Source organism: Melospiza georgiana, chromosome 6 (genome assembly GCF_028018845.1).
Source record: "Melospiza georgiana isolate bMelGeo1 chromosome 6, bMelGeo1.pri, whole genome shotgun sequence".
NCBI classification, from domain to species: domain Eukaryota; kingdom Metazoa; phylum Chordata; class Aves; order Passeriformes; family Passerellidae; genus Melospiza; species Melospiza georgiana.
In genome coordinates this window covers 19,529,888-19,550,657 of record NC_080435.1, presented here as the reverse complement: position 1 = coordinate 19,550,657, position 20,770 = coordinate 19,529,888, and the positions used below count along the sequence as shown (strand labels likewise).

General features: G+C 43.2%; 1 protein-coding gene across 2 annotated transcripts in view; it reads left to right on the top strand.

The window, feature by feature from the left end:
* DENND2B (DENN domain containing 2B) overlaps positions 1 to 20,770 on the top strand; it is a 153,029-nt gene that overhangs the window by 121,353 nt on the left and 10,906 nt on the right. For both annotated transcript variants that reach the window (XM_058026283.1, XM_058026282.1), the window contains 3 exons: positions 2,207 to 2,284; positions 5,037 to 5,177; positions 8,486 to 8,634. In XM_058026283.1, coding sequence (XP_057882266.1) covers positions 2,207 to 2,284; positions 5,037 to 5,177; positions 8,486 to 8,634 — 368 coding nt within the window. The remainder of the gene's footprint in view (positions 1 to 2,206; positions 2,285 to 5,036; positions 5,178 to 8,485; positions 8,635 to 20,770) is intronic.

Sequence of the window (20,770 nt, the reverse complement as noted above, 5' to 3'; positions counted from 1 at the left end):
CATGGACAGGGAGGTGAGATTTGAAAGAGAAAAATGGGAGGCTTAGCTTAGTTTTTGGAGCAAAAGCCTCTTGTTTTTCCTGCCAAAGATTTTGGAGTGGGCTTTAGTCAGTAATATTCAGATTAAACTCACTATAAAAAAAGGTTGTCCTGAGCCACGTGTGGACCAGCCCTGATGCAGAGCTTGGCTTCTCCACCTCAGCCAAGTTCTTGTTAGTTTATGTTCGTAATTTTGGGAAACTGTCTTGTTATCATCAAAACTCATTAGCATTTTCATTCTGTGATACTGGACTAAGGCTGAAAATATCCTGGGCTCCACAAAAACAAATTGAAATGAAATCAAGCCCAAACCATCATCCCCTCCATCTCTCTTCTTTCAGGAGCAGTGCAGTGCACAGGGGCAGAGTCACTTGGGTGCCTCTCAGCTGGGCTACTTCAGCATTTTGCTCTCCTGATCTGGACCCGTTCTTTGTGTGCAGGAGTGAGTCCTGGATGGACAGCATGACTCCAAGACTGTGTAGCCACCTTGTAGAGCACAGCCTGCCACTTGGGAGAGCTCCCTTTTGGGAAGAGAGGAGGTTACACTGGTCCTGACAGGCAGACCCCAGTGTCCCCTAGTGACAAGGGAGGATTCCAGGCAGGAGTGTCATTCATGTCCCACAGGATGATCTTGCCCAGGAAAGAAGCAAACTATAGCACAGTGGGTGTTTTGGGTCAGTCTAAAGTGAGGTGTAAACTGATGGCTGAGAGGGGAGGTTATGTGAAGGGTTGCCAGTGCTATAAATTTGAGAAGTTCTGCCCCTCAGAATGGCTCTGCTCAAGGTTTTTGCTTGCTGCTCTTAGAGCTGATGTGTGTGCATCTGTGAGGCTGTGCTGTTTGCAGGAAAAGCTCTCTGAAATAATAAAAAAGGATGTCCTGCACAGTGAGAGCAGGGAGGGAAGAATCCCAGCTCCCACAGACATGTAGCCTTTAAGACATTTGAAAGCAATGATATTTCATAAAGGAGAAACTTGGAGTAAGTGCTAAGCAGTTATTGTTTCTGGTCTTATAGATGACCCAGGAATGTGATGTTTTTACTGGCACTCAGTGAGACAGCTCTTGGCTGGGAGCTGTCCAAGGCTCCTGGCATGGCTTCGGCATTCCTGCAGATTTGACACAATGATTTTAACCAAAATCCCACATGCTTGATATAATCACTCAGTGCCTTTAGAAAGGATTTTATACCTAATATGGACAAAAAAGGGCTCTGCTTTTTCAGAGATGTGACGTGTAGTGAGCAGGTTTGGATCCAGAAATAGACTCATCTGTATTCACTTAGCTTTGGTATTTTTTTGTGATCTTTACTATAACAGGCAGGCACCTGCTGAGTGTCCAAGTCTAGAGTGCAATATTCAGGTTTAAAAAGCACAGCTAGCCCTCAGTTTCTCTTGATTGTCATCTCTGTGGCATGTGAATTTCAAACACTCCACAGGGAAGTTGAGTACCAGTAGAGTCCAACAAGAGACAAAGTGGAATAGGCAGGGTAGCAGAGTCCAGCATGCTGAGGAAGTATCATTTGATTCTCCAGGATTAATCTTATGTGGGATGGTTATAGAGGATGGTCTCCACAGTTTCTCTTGGGGAGGGGGTAAGAGGGATGTGTATCATTGATTCATACTTGCCACAGTTTAAGTTATGTGAGTTTCATGTTTATCAGGAGTTGGTCTGAGGAAGTTAATGGTTTACTAATGCAGCCTGCTTTGTTTAGGTTGTGAGCTCCCTTTCTGTAGGTTTAGCTCTCTTTGAGCACCATGGAGTGAGGGAGTGGGGACCTAAAGCCGTAGTGGCCTCCCTTGGTGTTGCAGTTCTCCTCTTGCAGCACACGGCCCCAGGGTGGCCCCACTCCTTGTGCTGCAGCAGGGCACAGAGAGAGCAGAGGCATGAGTTACAGCCCTGGTTCCATGTGCTTTTATGGCTGCAAGCTGGAATGAGGCTGGGATGCAGCTCCAACAGGCTGTGATTTCCAAAGGGGATAAGCTCTATCTGTGCCTTTCAGTCTCCTGCCTTATGGAAGAAATATGATGCTTTTCCAAGAGCAGCTATTTGTTGGAGAAGCAAATAGTGAGAGATGCCACATGATGGCCAACTGTGTGGTGAGGGAGAGAAGTGTATTTCCTCATGGCTCCACATGAATGTGTAATTCCCATCTCCTCTTTGCTGTTATCAGCCCAATGGAAAAGGCCCACGCCTACCTGAAGTTTACTGTGTCATCAGCCGCCTGGGGTGCTTTGACTTATTTTCTAAGGTAAGGAGATAGTTTTTAATATTGCTTTTTAATTTGATTGTTTACTGAGACACATCTGCAGTGATGAACCAGGCTGGAAGAATTCCTTCCTTTGATGGGAGATAACTATTTTACAGTTGCTGTTTTGGATATTCCATCCCTATTATTTGGTAAATCAAAGAATGTCTTATTACTTCTGTGACTGAGGCAGAAATTGATTCAGAAAACATCTGGGTGTCTGTGTGATCTGGCTGACCAAAATTTTTTCCATTGTTTTCTACAGCCGTTCTGTGCTGAGCTGTAATTCTTGGCATCCACAGTTTGGATGATGGGCCAGTACCACTTTTGCTCCAACACCCTGTGGAATGATGAGCTTGAGAAAAAAGATTATTTGATATGTGAATTCTATACACTTAAAGCTAGGGACAATTTTATTTTTTTCACTCGAGGAGTTTAGGAGAAAGCACAGATGATCTTTTGATTGGCCCAATTTTAATTGATTGTGTTTTAATTTGCCAGATTTTCACTTCAGATATGGGAAATCTCTCAGAACTTTCACAGATTTTACTTGCTAATTTTCCTAGGAATAAAGTGGAAAAGAGCATGTAAATAATTGATGTTAAATAAAAGCATAACATTTCTATTTTTCACATGATCTAATATTCATACAGAATATTATCTTTAAAGCAGGTTTTGAGTTTTTCTAGATAAAACTTTAACACAGCATTTCGTGCAGAACAACAGTTCGGTTGCAAATAGTTAATTGCAATTTTGCTTCTGATGTCTTTCATAAAGCTCTGAAATCAAGGGTTTATGACAGTGTCTCTTAGATGTAATATGTATCTAAACCCAGATATCTGTGAGGGAAATGGAATGCATTGTTCTGGGAGGATCACCCAGCTCACCAGACTTGTGGTGTGCACAGAACTCATAAGGCTTTTTGTTTGCTATTACATTTTTATCTAATTTAGATAGTGCTCTATTTGACAAAGGAAGATTTGAGAGAAGGAAAAAAAAAATTAAGTATCTTCCTTAGAACCAAGTATGACTGCAGCTGAGGTATAAGGTCAGACAGCTGGCCCTCAATACAATGAATAGCTGTCTCTGCCTTACACTGTGAATGATGAAAGAGCGTGGGATATTAAATCTTGGATATTATTTATCACAAAAGCAAAAAGATTCCTCTGGTTTAAAATGTTTCTTTTCCTATTTCTGATAACTTTATTATCATTGTCTTCCACAAAGCCTTTCCTGCTCACTCATTGTTGTAATACCTATTGCTGAGACAGACTTGAGAACCACAGATATTTTAACTTCCAGCCAGTACATTTGGTCATGGTTTCAGCAGCTGTTTCTGACCATTATATCTCTTGGGATCTCTGTTCAACTTTTATTTGGTTTATATGCTCCTTTTATTTGCGTTGTGAAGGTCTTTGGAGCCAGGCATATGACACACACATGACCCCAAGTCCAGCAACAAAATCATCAAATAGCCAGTCCTGTGGCTGCAGGAACACAACTGAGTGCTGGCAGCGTGCAGGAGCAGCAAGGGACCTGGGCACAGCCCTGCTTCATTGCTGCTTCCCACTGGTTTTGTTTGCTGAGGATGGCTGTGCTGCAAATGACATCCAGAGTGAAATCCATGGCCTCATTTACGGTTATCTGCCACTTCCAAGGGCTGGAATGCAAGTTATGTACACAGGGCCAGCTTTGCTTTAGTTAGGTCTTCATTATGTCACAGAGAGGAAGGGGAAACTATGCACCAGTGAATGCCTCTGCTGGCATTTGGTGTCACCAGCTCTCCTTACAGGTCACCAGCTTGGCCTTAAGTGTCTTTTAATGTTCTGCTTCAGTGAAAATCATTTCCAAGAGAAACAAGAGAAAATGTCTGGCTCAGGCCCACTAACTCTAGTATGGCCTTTTGCTCTGGAGTGGTGGTTAAAGGATCACCATTGCAGGTCAAACCACCAGCTGCTTTGAACCTTGCTTTCTGTCTTCTTTAGCTTTATCATCTATATGCTCAGTCTAATGTGGGAAAACTTAGCTGTGATCTAATCTATGTTGCTCCATGTGACCAAAGAGAGAAGAACATTATAGTCTCCTCTATATTTAAGAAGTTCCATCTGCTTATTTCAAGACTAGATTGCCTGCTGTTTCATCAAGAGAAAAGGCAGGCACCAGTGTGAACAGCTGGGTGTGCTTCAGGGGCAGCTCAGGGTCTCCAGCTCAGCACAGAGTCTGACCTGACAGCCACTGCTGGGACCCTTTCCGGAGCCCTGTCCTGCTGCCATGGTGGCAGCATTGCTTTCTGACTTTTTCCTGCCCTCTCAGTTGAAATGGAAGAGATGCTCAGTGCACAAGAAAGTTTTTCCATTATATAAATTTCAAGATGTACCACTGAGATGTGATGCTGACCTGGGCTGTGATGATGGCATTTGTCTTCATCTTTCTCTCCTTCGGCTCACCCTGTTGTTCAGGCTTAATCCCAGCAATATATACATCCCTTTAGTCATGTTGAGTCTTCTTTGAGTCTTCTTCCTCTTTTCCAGACTTGTTAATTCTTCCTTGCCTCTGTGTTAATAACATTCACAAACAGGCTTCATTTTGTAACAAAAAACATGGATTGATGGTAATGAAGAAATACATGGCAGAGGACACATAAACGTAGACCTGCCATATGTTTAGGCACACATGGGTCAAAGGATGCTTCAAAAGTCTATGTGATGCTGACATGTTCTGTCTCTCTCTCACTTATGTCTTACTAATGGACCAGATCCTGGATGAGGTTGAAAGGAGAAGGGGAATATCTGCTGCCCTGGTATATCCATTTATGAGAAGTCTGATGGAATCTCCTTTTCCTGCACCTGGAAAGACAATCAAAGTCAAAACCTTCCTGCCTGGAGCTGGAAATGAGGTAAGAAGCAACTGCAAACATTAAAAGTCAAAGCGTTACTCTTTACCACTCCAGGATCAAAACAGTAAAAGAAAAGCAGGAGGAGACAAACAAATCCTGCAGAGCTGTTGCCTGGCTAACCCTCAAAATAAGCAGAGTATGAGCTGCACCACTGTGGACATGCTAATGCTAGTTCCCATTGATGATTATAGGCCAATTTATGGTTAGGTATTTATTATTTTATGTTTTTTATTAAGTTGTGTGTAAGAAACGCAACACAAATGTCCCCGTGTGCCAGGCCTAGTGCAGCTCAGAGACTGCAGCCTTGCTGGGCTTTACCACAGTGATAACAGGCCAGTGTGAGCTTCCCATGCTGTCTGTACCTGAGCACTTCAGCAGCTGCTTGTTATTTCAAACCTTGTTACTGCTGGTCCTGGCCATGGTGGGAGTGACCAGCAGCATTTAAATGGCTCTCCCTGGTAATAAATACCTTTAAACTGGCTCTCAAAGGAAACTATGTCATGCAAAACTCTTTTGTGTGCGTGCGCACACATATAATAGATGCCACTTCTTTTTACTCCTGACTCAAGTAGCTAGAAGCCTAACATTAGACAACATGTGCCTTATTGGAAAATGGCAGTATTGATTAAAAGGTTTTTTCAACTTGGGGCTGGCCAGCCATTTATCATGTCAAATTCTGTTCTCTGAATGCCCCTATGTAAGGATAGAGTAGCTCCACTCAGATGGTCAAGCACATACAGGGGATTCATTACACAAGACAGGAATATAATTTGTCCCAGTTATTAAAAACAGAGAGAAGAAACTCCCCTTTAGGGTTATTTCACCCTCCTTAGGGTTTTTTACAGTGCCTTTGTTATTTTTGCATTAAATTGTATTTTCTCTAAATGTAACACCACTGACTTCAATGGAGTGGGGCTGTAATGTATGGTATGAAATGTCCAGGGTTCCTTGTATAAGTGACTTGCAAGGCATTTTAAAGACACATGCATTTTTTTCTGGAGAGGGAACATCTGAAAGGGTGATTGGCATAACAGAGAAAAGAGCTGACAATACTTTTTCTGTGTGAATGTAACTGGGAGACATGATCTGCAGCTTCTCTATCCTCTGCTCAAGCTTCTGAACTCTCCCAGAGAAAAATATTGAGATAATTCCAACAAACAAACAATTCTCTTCTGGCTGAGCTTTGCTCTCTGTTGTGCTAGTACAAACTCGTTATTTAAATGGAATGCACTGGCTTAATTAGGAACAGAATCTTATCCTTCCATTGTGGCTCCTCTTGCCTAAACAAAGATGGTGATTAATTGGGAAGCAGACAGTGTATTTCTTTGTGATGAGCAGACTGAGGCAGCAGGCTTTGCCAGGCAGCAGAAAACATCCCTGGTATTTGTAAAAGCTGCCATAACTTGCATTGCATCCTACCCCGCAGCAAGATTTTCATGTTGGCAGGTTTGCAGTAGAATCAGCCCCTCCTGATTTGGCACATGCACTTGATTTGATCTTGCAATCCCAGTGCTAAGGAATGGAAGTGGGCACATTTGCTGATTGTGAGAAAGAGTTAGGCAGCATTTCCAAGGAGCCATTCCTGGTGCAGTCACTCCACAATTTGTTTCTTGCTATTGTTTGGGGCAGCAGCTGAGTGATGGGTGTCTATACATCACACTGTTCCTGTATTTCAGGCTTAAAAAAACCAAATCTATTTGATTTGATACATACTGTTCTAAGATTGGGTTTCTTTTTACAGTTGTTGTGTTGGTGACCACAAACAATATCACAACTAAACTGATATGAACTTATTTTGTTTACAGTATCCTGTGATCTTGGGCATATTCTTAAAACAGTGTTTGTGGGGAATTCTGTAAGGGCTACTCCAGTTAAAACCTGGTCCAGTCTGCTTGTGGAATTTACTGTCACGTGCATGAAAACATAAAACTAGTCTAAAGCAATAAAGTGATGGTGATTTTTGGACATATGGAAAGAAGATGCATGCATGTTCCTGTTGATATATATTCAGATATTTCAACATGGCTTCGAGTTGGCCAACTTCTTCCCTTTCCCTTCTGTTTCCTCAATTTCCTCAATAGTCAATCATTTGCTCTCTTGTACTTCATATTTTTCTCCTTCTGTTACTCTCTTCTTCATGTTATTTTTCCCTCTTCTTTTTTCTGTCCTCTGTCTTCAAGTTCCACATCTGAACATGTCAATTGCAGAGTAAAGGAAGATGTAATAAAGGAATCAAGGAAAAGGCATTTGAGAAAAGGAAGGAGAGGGCCAGAGGTCATGGATGAAGTATGAAAATTAGACTGTAAAGGGATGTCACAACTCACCTTCTAAGACCTTGTCCTGACTCCCCAGTTAAGTATATATATGTATGTATCTTTATATGAAAAGAGAAAGATTTAAACATTATCTAGTGAATTGCACATTACAGAAGAGTGGAAATGAAGTAAATTGGGTTCAAAGTCTTCCTGGCCTTTTAGTTGAGTCCCAGGCTCCTATGTAGATGTTAATATGAATTGTTAGCCAAGTTCAGAACCCAATTTACCTTGACTTTATGGCTCTTTCAACCCTGTAAGCTTCCATCTCCAGTGTTTGATTGTTTACTTGCTTCATACTCTCAACTCAGCCAAGCTTTACATCCCTTACAGAATGTTTAGAAGGGGGAATTATGCTTCCCTTGGAGATGACAGCAGACAGTGCACACAGCTGTATTCTGGGAAGAATGGCATGCCAGGAATTGTGCAATACACCGTTTTTCTGTGCCTGCACACGAGGGGCTGCGTCACTGTGTGTCCCCTCAGGCACGGGGCAGTGCTCAGTATAGCAGATATTTTCACCCCCGACTAAGGAGAGGAATGATGAGGAGGACCCCATCTTATCAGAAGGCTAATTAATTTATTATACTATATTATTCTATATTATATTACACTATATTATGTTACATCCAAACTGAATCTGCCAAGCACTCAACTGCACTGTACTGCACAGAATCTTGTCACTGTCAACTGACAGTCCCCACACGCACCCCTGGATTTTCGTGGTCAGGGAACAAAACAATCCAGTTATCAATTCCCTTCAGGTAAACAATCTTCCACGATGCATTTCCCTTGTGAACAACACAGGAGCAGTAAATAAGTTAAGAATGGTTTTTTCTTCCTCTGAGCTTTGGAGAACTTGAATGTCAGAAATATTCTTGGGAAGAACTGTGCCTTGCTTTTCTCTGTGAGTTGTGGCCGCCCTGCAGGGCCGGGCTGGCTGCAGGCCCCTGGCAGGCAGTGCTGACCCCTGTTGCTGTTGCTGGCTGTGTGCAGGTCATCGAGCTGCGGAGGCCCATGGACTCGCGCCTGGAGCACGTGGACTTCGAGTGCCTGTTCCGGTGCCTGAGCGTGCGGCAGATCATCCGCATCTTCGCCTCGCTGCTGCTCGAGCGCCGCGTCATCTTCGTGGCCGACAAGCTCAGGTGAGTGCTGCGGGCACCTGAGGCACACGTGCAGGGCAGTGCTGTCTCTGGATGCACGAGGCTGTAGGGAATGTACTGAATGGTCTTCAGATGTCAGGATCCTTTCACTGCAGGATTTAAAAGTCTTTTTACATCCATGGGTGTTCTGTCTTTCCCACCTGTAAAATGGAGATACAATTTCTCACCTTCTTCACAGTCAGCAAATGTTTGCACAGCATTTTGACACAGTGTAGTGCCAGCAATGTTTCTGTCAGGTTTGGGATGCAGAGTACTCATAAAGAGTAGCAGGAATTGTCACTGAGGTGCTTTACCTTGTGCTTATGCAGTGCAGGCAGGGAAGTGAGAGCTCCCCTGATTTGCTCTGTGCAATATGAGACTTTATGTTGGGGCTGTTTCAATCCCTGCCCTACAAAACCCAGCCAGTAGGAGTGTTAAACTGCTATCTCAGTGCTTCCCAACTATTTAGGATATTTTTCCTGGTGCTCATGTGACCTGAAAACATTTCCTTTTGGAAGCTCCATCTTGGGCTCCTTGCAAGGACCTCTGAACACACCTTTTGCTTCCCTGCCCTTTGATTGCAATCTCCCCTCTTTGTTCCTCTGAAGCTCGAACTCATCCCTAGGTGTAAGGAGTGAGAGCCACATCTCCACATGGCCTTTCCCAAGGAAATGGGAGCTCTGTGTAAGCTGCACCCCTACCCCACAGCAAAGAAACATCTTATGTTTTAGATGCTTCTGTAATCCATACAGAAAAGTGTGGGTAATGTAAAGAAGACATTCTTTTCTGTGGCATGATACATAATAAAAAAAGGCAAATAAAAGTAAAGCCTGTAATTTATTAGACTCAGGAACATCCAGCATCTTTTAAAAGGACACCAGAGGCTGTATGGGAGGTTAAAAACACAGATGGATCTACCCAAACAAACTCTGCTAAACATTTTATCAGTCCCGACCTCCTCTGAATGACCGCCAGAAACAATAGCTGCACTTAGTGGCCGCCAGTGTATATAATAGCAAAAATACTTTGCATAGTAAAAGCTTTACAACCTTTAGGGGAGAATTTTTTAAAGCTGCAGACCCTTCTCAGGTTATAAAGTTACTTCCTTAGCAGTCTTTTTTGTGTCTAGAACAACAGGAACATTTTATTTTCGTCCCTTCTCTTGTCAGTAACCCTTGGTTTAAATCACCATTTGGGGTGCCTTAATTTCACATAAACCGGTGATGAGAACTGTGTAACTAGAACAGGGTTTCTGCAGTACTTTAGTAGATATATGAACCACACCATGAATATTGGAGCAGGTAGCTTTAGAAATACTGTTGGTGTGTTCCTTCTGACTTTTCCTACAGCATGTTTATTCACCTTATTCTCTCTGTTTCTGTTTTGCCATTCTTTCAGCACCCACAAGTCTGACTGTAATTCAGATTGACACAGGTCTGCATTCCTTCCAATGGCACAGTGATGAGAGTGGGAACTCACAGAAGTGGTACAGCAAAAGTGAGGGCTCTGCTGTGCAGCTGCCAACTGCTGCTCTGCTCTGGAGCTCCCAGCTGCTTCTCTGTAGTGTTCTGTGGATCACAGCACAGTCCTGCAGGGAGGCCTTGCTGTGGGAAAGATCCTCAGCCATGAGGGATGAGACAGACAGCAGCCATTCCCTGGAACATTTCCCTGGGACAGCTGGCCTAGCCAATGTCGTATGGTGCCCTGGGCACTGTCCAGGGAAAATCAACAATTAAAAATACTTTGACAGGCTCAAGGTAGCTTGGCATGGAAAACAGTTGTTGCTGATAGTGAGGGCTTGTGGTAACCCAGGACTTTATCAGGCAGCCAGGGTTTTATACATTGCAGCCCTGGCTGGGAGTTCAGGCTTGCCTGTGCAATTACCTTGCTCTTGGTAGCTGCCTAGTCCCACAGGCCTTGGAGCATGGAATAAGAGTTCTGCTCACAGAACTCTTATAGAAGAGTATATCACAGAACTTATACTCTTTTGGCACACAGAAATAGGGCACCAGGAGCAACAGGAACCAGGAATTATAAAGATCCCTTTTGGTAAACACATATCCCTACACTGTGCTCTCCTGCAGAAACTGTTCTCCAGTGAGCTGTTTTTTCTGTGTCAGAGAGGGCCATGGGATAAAGGCCATAACACAGGAGAAAAGAGAGGATTCACATGGATCTGAGAGGCTTGGGAGGTTTTGTGCTTGCTCCTGTAAGAAGGGACAAAACTTTCCTTACAAGAAGGGCTTATGTTCATGTCCTTTACTATATCCACATGTACCCTTTATTGTATGTATATACTTGGTTTCATTTGGTAAGAGGGTGGCAAAATCTGATGTGGTAGATAAGGTTCTGCATGTTGTGGATCCTGAGCTATCCTTCTGACCCTCTGACCTGCTGAGTGTCACATGCTGGAAACATAGCACCTCTTCCTTATCCTTTGTCTGCTCTGTCTGGGATCCCAAACACTCTGGGATGGAGACCACTTCCTGCTCTGTGTGTGCAGCAGCTCTGCTTTGTGCACTGTGGTCCCTCTCAGCACAGGGATCTAGGAGGTACTGTAAATCAGAAACTAATAATGAGTTCTTTGACAAGAGCCTGGAGAAAGTGACAGTGGATTTAAATTCAATACTTACTGAGATTTGCATGGTTTAAATAGGGATGAAGTCTAAAATGAAACACTCTGGCTTTGAGCTAGTAACTGTCTTCTTGGAACCTTTGTCTTGTCTGACATGAGTTTTGTTTATGGGCATCCTAGCTGAAACTGGAGTTTACCAGTAATGTGGGAAAAAAAGAGAAGCTAAATATCTCAGAGGCCCACTCTGTGCCCAAAGAATGAGAGCAGGAAATTAAAATGATTTTACAAGGGTTTGATTTCTGTGTGTACCAAAAAACTAGCTTAGAAATAAATGATGTTCGGGTTTAGGCTTCAAACAATAAGATGCAGTGGGCTTTTGTGGCTGCCTGTTTCCAGCAATAAATGATTTCACACATTACACAAGTCTGGGAAAGTCATGCCTGGTGAAGTGAGATTCATTCAGTAAGTTGTTATTTATGGTTCTTACAGTGCCCAGAATGTGCCAAAATTTAAAGTCCTTGATCTTTGCAGGAAGAGATTGTTTGTTAACACAGAGAGTGATGCTCCCAAGTACTGAGGAAACAACAGCAAAGTGCTGAATGACAGCACTGTGAGGCTGCCCTGGATAGATATGTGCAGTTAGGTTTGGGTATTTTTCCCCCCAATAAGTTCATTATGTATTTTTTCTGCTTGAATTTGGGTGAATAAATCCCTGCAGCTATTTGCTCATCTTGAAAAATGAATCTGCCAGCAACCTTTCAGAATTTTGCTTTCTGTGAACAGTGGAGCAGACCATAGGGAAACAAAAATAATGATAAAGAAACTTGGAATAAAAGTAATAATAATAATATCACAACTCTTAAAAAGGAAACTTAAGGCTCCAATTCCTTAAAAATCTGCTGAAAGCACAGCTGATGTGATATGCCTCATGCCATCTCTAATCCCTGTCCCACTGGGACCCCCTGTTTATGTTCCCCACATTCTGCCTGTTCACCCCAGCTCTGGAATAGTCCTGTGCCTGTCAGCTGCAAAGGGGGGCTGCTCCTGTGCCATCCTCTGGGGTTTGAGAGGCAGTAGATGCAAAACCAGTGGGGCCTGGGGCTCTGGGACATTGGCCTTGCTGCAGGCACAAAGGTAGCAACAGAACATAAATAGAAGGCAAACATTGGAAGAAAAACATTTCTCTGCTTGTTTTAGTTTTATGCTGGGGAAACAAATTTGTGGATGTGTTTGTTGAGGAGGTGATGTATCCATGTGTGGGAAAACAGTGTCTTTGCCTTTTCCCCTGAATGTTTGGAGAGGGGAAGGGAAGGCCCTGTGCATAGCAATGCCCTTTTGTTATAAGCCCATTTTTTATATATATAAACCACTCTTGCTGTAATCCATTATATTGGGAAGGACTCTTAGGATATTTTGCTTACATTTCACATACGGGTCCAGTCTAATGCCAGCCACAGTCAGTGGGAGTGTTTGGATGAAGTTTGTTTTCTTGCTATGGATCCAAGTCCTCCAATATTGTTCTTTTGAAAACTTTTGGGGCTGTGAAATGCTTCTATAGAGATCTTGCTCTTGTAAAAGACAAAACAGCTTCTCATTGTTGTGAATTTTGGTTTTATATGAGGTATTTCAGCTACTTCTCAGTGAAGTAGCAGCATGGGCCTCAGGGAGAAAACCCTAACCCTGCTCCTCCCCACAGCATTTGGAACTGCAGGAGGAATCTCTCTTCCAGCACCATTGTAGAAAGTCCAGCCAGATCCCAGACCTGACCAAAGGTTACAGGCTGGAGACAGAAACACTGACTAACCCAGGACAGAGCAGAAAAATGTAAATAGTGGGGAAGTCATCCCACAGGCATGTCTCTGTTCACTCTGGAGCACAGGAGGAGCAGAGTGTTCTTGTGTTCAAGGGCAAAGGCTCTCAGAACACAGCAGTGTTTCCCCATTCTCACGCACAGACACAGTCAGGGCTGGCTCTGCTGTGCCCAGCGTGTTCAGGGAGTGGTGATGCCTCTCCTCATGTTTGAATCTGTTGTTTTGGGGCAGGCTAGAAGCTGGCAGCAAGAGCTGAGAGGTAGCCCGGTCCTTATTTCCTGGTGCTTACCTAAAAAACATCCTTTAACCTAGCAGCCAAAATCATAGCATTATCTCGTAGCTCAGGATAAAATATGCAAATTTAAATAAGAGATAAATGGCAGTGTTTTAGTAGTAAATCATTCCTCCTCAGTCCAGTAGCAAGGTCAAGTGGAAAAGCAAGAATAGCTAATTTCTGGGGCAGATTACTAAAGTGCAAGCTCATTTTGTATTTCCTTATTGTTCCTTTTTTATTAACAAAAGTGGGATTTAATTCTTACAAACCAATCATGGTCATGTCAGGTCTGAACAGCTTCACCAACTGCCTGGGAAAGCTCCTTTCCAGTAGCTGTCATCTTGTAGCACTTGTAAAGTCTGCCAACCTGCAGCTTAAAAGGTAAAAACACGTGTATTAGCACAGAGAGATGTGCTAATGGAGAGGTAAATAGATGTGAGCTTTGGCCAGCAATCAAGACTTCCTTTACATTCTCCATCACCAGTAAAAGAAAGGTGAGAGAAATTTGACAAAAAATAAATGCCAGAAACCAGCTTGTGAGGGAGAATTTACTGCTGCCAGTCTCTGACTGGGCTGTACCATTTCTGAGCACAGGCTACAGGGTCTTGGTAGTCTTTTAATTATCAACTGTGCATTAAAGATGATGTTTGGAGATGCAGACTACTGCACCTGTGGAATGTGTAATAGCTCACAGATCTTCACTCTAAACCCAGGAGAAGTATGGATGGCTGACATTTCTTCTGGTGTATTTTTATCCAAAGAACTTGAAGTGTTATCTTAATACTGTCAGGATTATTGTGCTTGTCTGGTCTGATATGCTGAAGATAAGCTAGAGAATTTCGTTCACTAATTTCTGCAGTGGAAGGAAGGAGCCCTTGTATAATTATCCAGTGTAGACAGAATTTATTCCACAGCAAAAACATCCATTTGTCCTGTGTGTAACCAGAGAGTTTCTGTTTCCTCCAGTGAGAGCCAGACCAGCCTCTGTTCAGGGGGCTAGCAGAGCTGTCTCCAAGATTCTTGAGAGAAATTTTGCACTTTTCTCCCTCTTCTCAAGAGGTAAATTACATTTTCTACCACTTGGATTACTTTGTCCAGCACTTAGATTGGTGATGGCTGATGCCAACAAAGCAGCTGTACATGGACAGTAGGAAAATGTGTGTCAGGCAAAAGGGACAGACCAAGAAACAAAATGAACATTCAAAGTCTCTGGCTTGTTTAATATTCCACAGTCCTAGAGAAAACAACCTAATAGTGACATTTTTAATATGCCATGTCCCAAGAAGGGTACAGCTTGTATAATTTTCCTTTTCTTCCTTCCCTCCTCCCCTGCTTTCCAGTGGTATTTATTTATGTCACTCCAGGCTTTGGCCAATGCTCTACAGTGGGAAAACATAATTTTTCCACTTTCAATTTGTGCAAAAAAATTTCTCTTCCTTCCCCATGAAAGGAAATGGGATACAAAGACAGCCCTGGTGCTTGGTAATTCCCTTCTGGATTGCTTATTGGCACAATGTGGCAGTAAATTGCAGCATCTTCCCAACTTGACTTTTTGCTCCTTGCAAGAGGATTTAGATTCCCTCTTTTCAGCTTTTAAATGAGATAGATTAGGGGGAGATTGTTCCTCTCCTCACTGGTTACTACCTAGAAAAATACTTCACCCTGCTTTACAGCTGTCCACTGTTAACAGTGGAGCAATGGCCTGGGAATCTGAAACCCTCAGTGTGAGCAAGGGGTGGTGGGAGCAAAGGTCCCAGTGTGGAAAGAACAAGGAGTTAACTCTGCTCTGGAGCACCTGCTCTGAGACACTTTAGTTCTGGATTCATGCTAACAAATTGTCCTGCAGGAAAACGATTGGAGAACTCTGTGGATACAAAGGATAACTTCACACTTGGAAATGTTTGTTTTTTCTTGCAACCACCTGACAAAGCTTGGGCAGGTAGCTGATGTGTCAAAGCAATGACTTTTTTCCCCAAATCCCATTTTCTTGAAAAGGCAAGTCCTCATTCTGTCGGGCACTTTGCATGTCTCTTTCTCCAGGGGCTTTCATGTGCCTTGCTTACACACAGGTATTACAGCAGCAAAAAATAAAGTCTTTGTTAATACCACAATCCCCTTTAATCAACTCTTCTCTGCTTTCTTTTAAATTAAGTACTTCAAAGCTACTCTCTGAGACAGGGAGAGCTCTCCTAGCAGTGTTCTCTGCTCTGCAGCTCTCAGCTCCATGGGATGCAGCCTTGGTCTTGGCCTGAGCCAGGGCTGTGCTCTGCAGGTTATCTGTGGGACCCCACTCTGTCACTCAAGTGTTCCCAAAAGGGATGGAGAGCTGGTTCTGAAAATGCAGCTCTTACTGAACTAAAATCTGGCAGATTATGTAAATTTTGGAGATTTTTGCAAAATTTGGATGAAAACCAAAAAGAAAGCCTCTTGTATAGTCAGAATGAACCTACACTTACTCCTTTTATATGTACTAATGAGCTGTTTGATTATCAAACATTGAAAATCTGAATTACTTTATGTGACTGAAAAATCCACTGGCTTTAAAAAAAGAACCTCTGAGGGCACATCATCTTCCATGGTGTCCGTCTCTGTGAAGCTGTGGGAACATGTTCAGTGTCAGTGATGGATCCATGCTGGGAGGGTAAAACAGCCCAAACCAGGAGAGGATGTTGCACACTAAAGCTGAAGGGGATGTGGCCAGACAAGAGTTTATCAGTGAAGATGCTGCCCACTCAGTTTTCTGTCAAGTACAAGAAGGAAGGACCAGAAAAGGAGACCAGATGATGACACAAAATGTTGGGCAAGTCTGCTCCATGAGCTGTGCTCCTTGGCACTGCAGTGAGGCAAACCATGGCTCTGTGAATCCAAGTCAGGGAAAACAATTGCAGAAACAGGGTTGTAACCTTTAGTTCATCACAAAAAAATCTCCTCCTAAGAATCATCAATAGCACAAAAGCATTGCTGCCTCTGCTCTCCATAACTCACCTTCAGTAGTCACTGGACCTGTCCCAAAGTTAAGTGCGTCACTGGTGCCACTGATAAGGAACTGCAGCCCTGCTTTTGCCAGACAGGTGAGGACATCCTGGGATTCCTTTCTGAGAGGTTTATAAGCTTGGCTGTTCTCCTGCTGCCCTGTAGGAAGCACCACATAAAACCTGAAGTGTGTGACTTGTTACTTGTAAGAGAAGGCTTGGGTTTGAGTTTAGCTCCTTTGCATGGGCCAAAACTGCCATTTGAGTGGTGTGAAGGTTAAACAGCTTCACTCTTGGAGCTGTGAGCATAGTTAAAGGATTTTGGAAAGGACAATAACTGATAATTGGCCTGATGTGATGTGGAAAATATGCATTTCCTCCTCAGTCTCAGTGCCCCTCTCTCCCTGCCAGTGTTATCACTTGTTTGCATTCCATGAGATATCACAGAGGTCACTTGCAGCAAATATGTCAGCATTCAAACTAGGGAAGCCACTGTGGTTGGACTCTGCCCTTCACTCTGGCACCAGCAAAGTTTGGCTGTCCCTTCTGCACCAGGCTGCTGCTTGCCAGGAGGGGGGAGTGTGGATGGACCTGGAGGCTGAGGGCACAGGTGCCAGGGCAGCACTGCTGGCTTGGCAAAGCAGTCACCCACCCTAGCAAGTGTTCACTTGTTGAGCAAGGTTCCTGCTTTGTCCAGCTCCTGTGCAGAGTGAGGGATTTTCACCTGCTTCTGGTCTGAGCTGTGGCCTCACTGCTGGTAGAACATGTGGATATTTGTCAGGTCTGGGTGAGAGATGTTCCAGCCCATAACAGACAGGGAGATCTGCTCTTTGTGCTTTGGGGAGCTCCTTGCCCTGTGCCAGAGGTTCACTGTAGCAGTAATTCTTGTAGTGTGTGTGATGATTGAGTTGTGAATTGTTCAGAACTGGCTGCTGAATTTGAGATGGGCCAAATGGACCCATGACCCTCATATGGATTGTATGTGTTCCCATCCATCATCACATTTACACTAGAGAATTCCCAATTTTATTCAAACACAGCCTTCCATTGGTGGGTCTCCTGTGCCATCAAGAGAAAAAGCAAGCTAAAATATGCACAGATTTGTCTGTGTTTCCTGAAAAGAAAGATATTGGGTACTGATCAGAGATACAAATTAGCTGCATACTTTGGGCCAGCTACTAAAGACCTCAGGTGGTGACTCTTAGTTCACCTCTTATTAAATATTTGCTGTATAAAATAAATGCAAAATATTACTCTGGCTTTTACAGTCCAAACTCATGCAATTTTCGATGGAGTATGAACACACTATTTTGATTTTGAACATCTTATTGGTTAGTGTAGAGAAATCAGATTTAGTAACAGGAAATTCAGCAGCTTCAGAGCTCTCTTTTAGGTCACACATGCAACCACTCCATCCTAAACTTCCTGCAGATACCCAGATTTTCACAGATTCACTTGAAGGTCAGGTGAGGAGAAGTGTTTGGCAGCAGCAGGGGAGTCCTCCTCCCTGTGTACCCCTACACAGAGCTGGACCCTTTACAGGAGATTCTGCCACAGGGAATTCATAATCCAGGACGTTAAAATCTAATTACTTGACTTTAAAAATAAATTATATTCTTAAAATTAAAAAATGTATTAATAATACATTAACATGAAACTACAATATTTATTAGCTTCAAAATTACAGTCTCTAATTCCAAACCACCTTAAAAAGGCTTGAAGGAACCTCTGTAGTTTGCCCAGCCCCTGAAGGGCTTCTAGAAAAGTAAAAATTATTCAAATTTCCAAAGCTTCAACATGCCTTGCTGCTGCCTTTGCAGCAGCCTCTCCCACAGCAGTGAGGGAACTTGTGGTTCACAAGGTGTTTATTATGTCTTGAGGGCTGGTCTGATTAAAACAGAAGTGGGAAAATAAAGGTCTTTGAGGCTTTATTTCAGCAAAGTATTTCAGCACAGTGAAAGTAAATTAAAGCTGAAGCTTCTGCTGAAATACTGTGTTGAATCAAAGCCTAAAACAGTAATTTGCCTGTCCCCTCATGCTTTAATTGGTGAGGTGAGGCATGACCTGATTGCAACTCCTGCTGCTCTGTAGTCATTGGAAAGAATTATTTTATTAGTGCCCAGATAATTTACTGGATTACAATTAATTTGGGTCAAACAAAAATATGTTAAGACCAAATTCTGGTGTTTATATTGGTCATAATCTTTTTCCTCTCAGGGACAGGTAAATATATTTGTTGTGGAAGAAACTTTTCAGTTTGAGAATTTTTCCTGATAAAACTGTGGGTTTGTGTCTGTCTGCTTAGCAGCAGTGGCTGAGGTGTAGAGCACTGGTTGTATTTGATTTCCATCTGTGCCACCAGTGGGCTTTGAGCTTCTGTCACCTTCAGCTGTCCTGGTGTGTGACCTTCCCTCCTGCAGTTTCTGCCCCTCTCAGCCTCTCTGGTACTGACAGAGGAGAGGCAAGTGGCATCAGACAGCCCCACCTCCTTCCCTCTGCCTATAGCAACAGGGAGGGACCAGTTTCACCTTGGCATCATATGTGTGTGATAGCTTCAGTCATGTTCATATTAAATGGTTTTCCCTGGTCCTTGCATTGTTCAGCCCAGCCAGTCACTGTCTTGTCTCTTAATTTTCCATCCCAGCCCCTTTGCCCTCAGTTTCCTTTTTACCTGCTCATCAGGCTCATTTTGTCTCCCTCCCCTCCCAGGTCTACCTCCCAGATCTTAATTTTACCTCCTTGCATTTAATTCAGCTTCTTCCTTGCCTTCCTTTCCTTTTCCTTTTCCTTTTCCTTTTCCTTTTCCTTTTCCTTTTCCTTTTCCTTTTCCTTTTCCTTTTCCTTTTCCTTTTCCTTTTCCTTTTCCTTTTCCTTTTCCTTTTCCTTTTCCTTTCCTTTCCTTCTCTTCCCTCCCCTCAGGTTCTCTGCAGGAAGAAGATGATCTCTTTCTCCCAGAGGAGCTTTCATTTCTCAGTGTAGCCCAAGGCTACAGAAGGAGGTTTTGCTTAGTGCTAACAATTTATTCTGAAGAAATTAGCAGCTAAGTAAGGCTCTTTTTAGTATGCATAACAAAGATTTTTTTAAGATGGCTTCTAACATAGCCAAATCAGAGTGAGTTTAGACATCACTAGGTAGGAGTCCTTGGCACACAGGGCATTACCTTCTTCACCAAAAATGTGCAGCAAAGATGTTTAATAAAACAAAATAATGTATAATTTTATTTGGTTTTGGAAACAAACTGATCTGGTGTCAAGCAAGGGAGAATTGGATCAGTTGATCTCCTGACGTTTCTTCCTACCTGAATTATTTTGATTCTATATATCTTTGCTTTCAATTGGAAACCAAAATGGTTATCCAGAGGCAGACACACAAGCTCAAAAACATCACTGAAAACAAGTCAAATTTTGAATCCATATCATGTGAAATTGAGCCTTACAAATGCAAGCAATCCTACAAATAGGGAGGTATCCCACAGCCATCAGGAATGGCAGCCCTTAAGGGTTAGTTCTTGTTCAAAAAGCTGCAAAAACATGCCATTTCTTTGATTTAAGTCAAAAGACAGGAATTGAAGATTTTTTTCCCCAATTAAACATCGTAGCAGTGGTAACAGAGAAACAGCGATGATTTTGTATAGGAAGAATTTGTATTTGTCTTGTCTGATAATTTTATACTGGCTGGAAAACTGGAGATGTCCTGCACCATTACAGCAAATGAAGTCTTGGATTCTTATTTTATTCCTCTCTGCCCTTTTTGGTGAGTAGTTGGTGGTATGTGGGTTAACAAAAACTGTATCCTCACCACACAGAACCTGGAATGAAAGACAAACCATTAATGTGGGGGCTCAGGGGGCCTCAGGAGCAGAGCACCTGGGGGTCAGGGGGAGTCCTGGAGCTGAGCACCCACACTCTGGAGAAAGCAGTAACATGTCCCCATTGTCAGGCAGCTTTTCCAGGGCCAGGGATCCCCAAGGGCTCACTTCAAGAGCTGACCTGCAGGAATGCTGCAGGAGCTCACTGCAGCCAGCTGGAGTTGGAAGACTGTCACTTCTGACACTTAGAAGTTTTCATTTATGTCTTGTCCCTGATGCTATTACTTAGTCTTATCAACCTGATTAATAATGCTGCTCTTATTTATTCTTATGAACCCAGAGAAACCTTTATTTTGTCAGGGCCTTGGAGTGCACTGTATCTGGCACAGCACAGTACTGCCCTGAATTTCTGCCAGCACAGCAACAGCAGTGCTGCCTGCTCTCCAACTCCACCCAAAGTCTATCAGGCTGCCACGGATTTTGCTTCCACTTGCCCTTTAATTGATGCTTTTCAAGTTTTCTACTTTGTCCTTTCCACCTCTGCAGCCTGTTTGTGCTGGAGGGGAGCTGGGCTGAGCCCTTGGCCTGTAGCCTCTCCCCAGAGTCCTCTGCAAACCTCTCAGACTGTTTTATCTTGCAGATTTGTCACAGACCTCTGTGAGAGACTGGAGTTAATCCAGGATCAGGAGAGGCATGGAA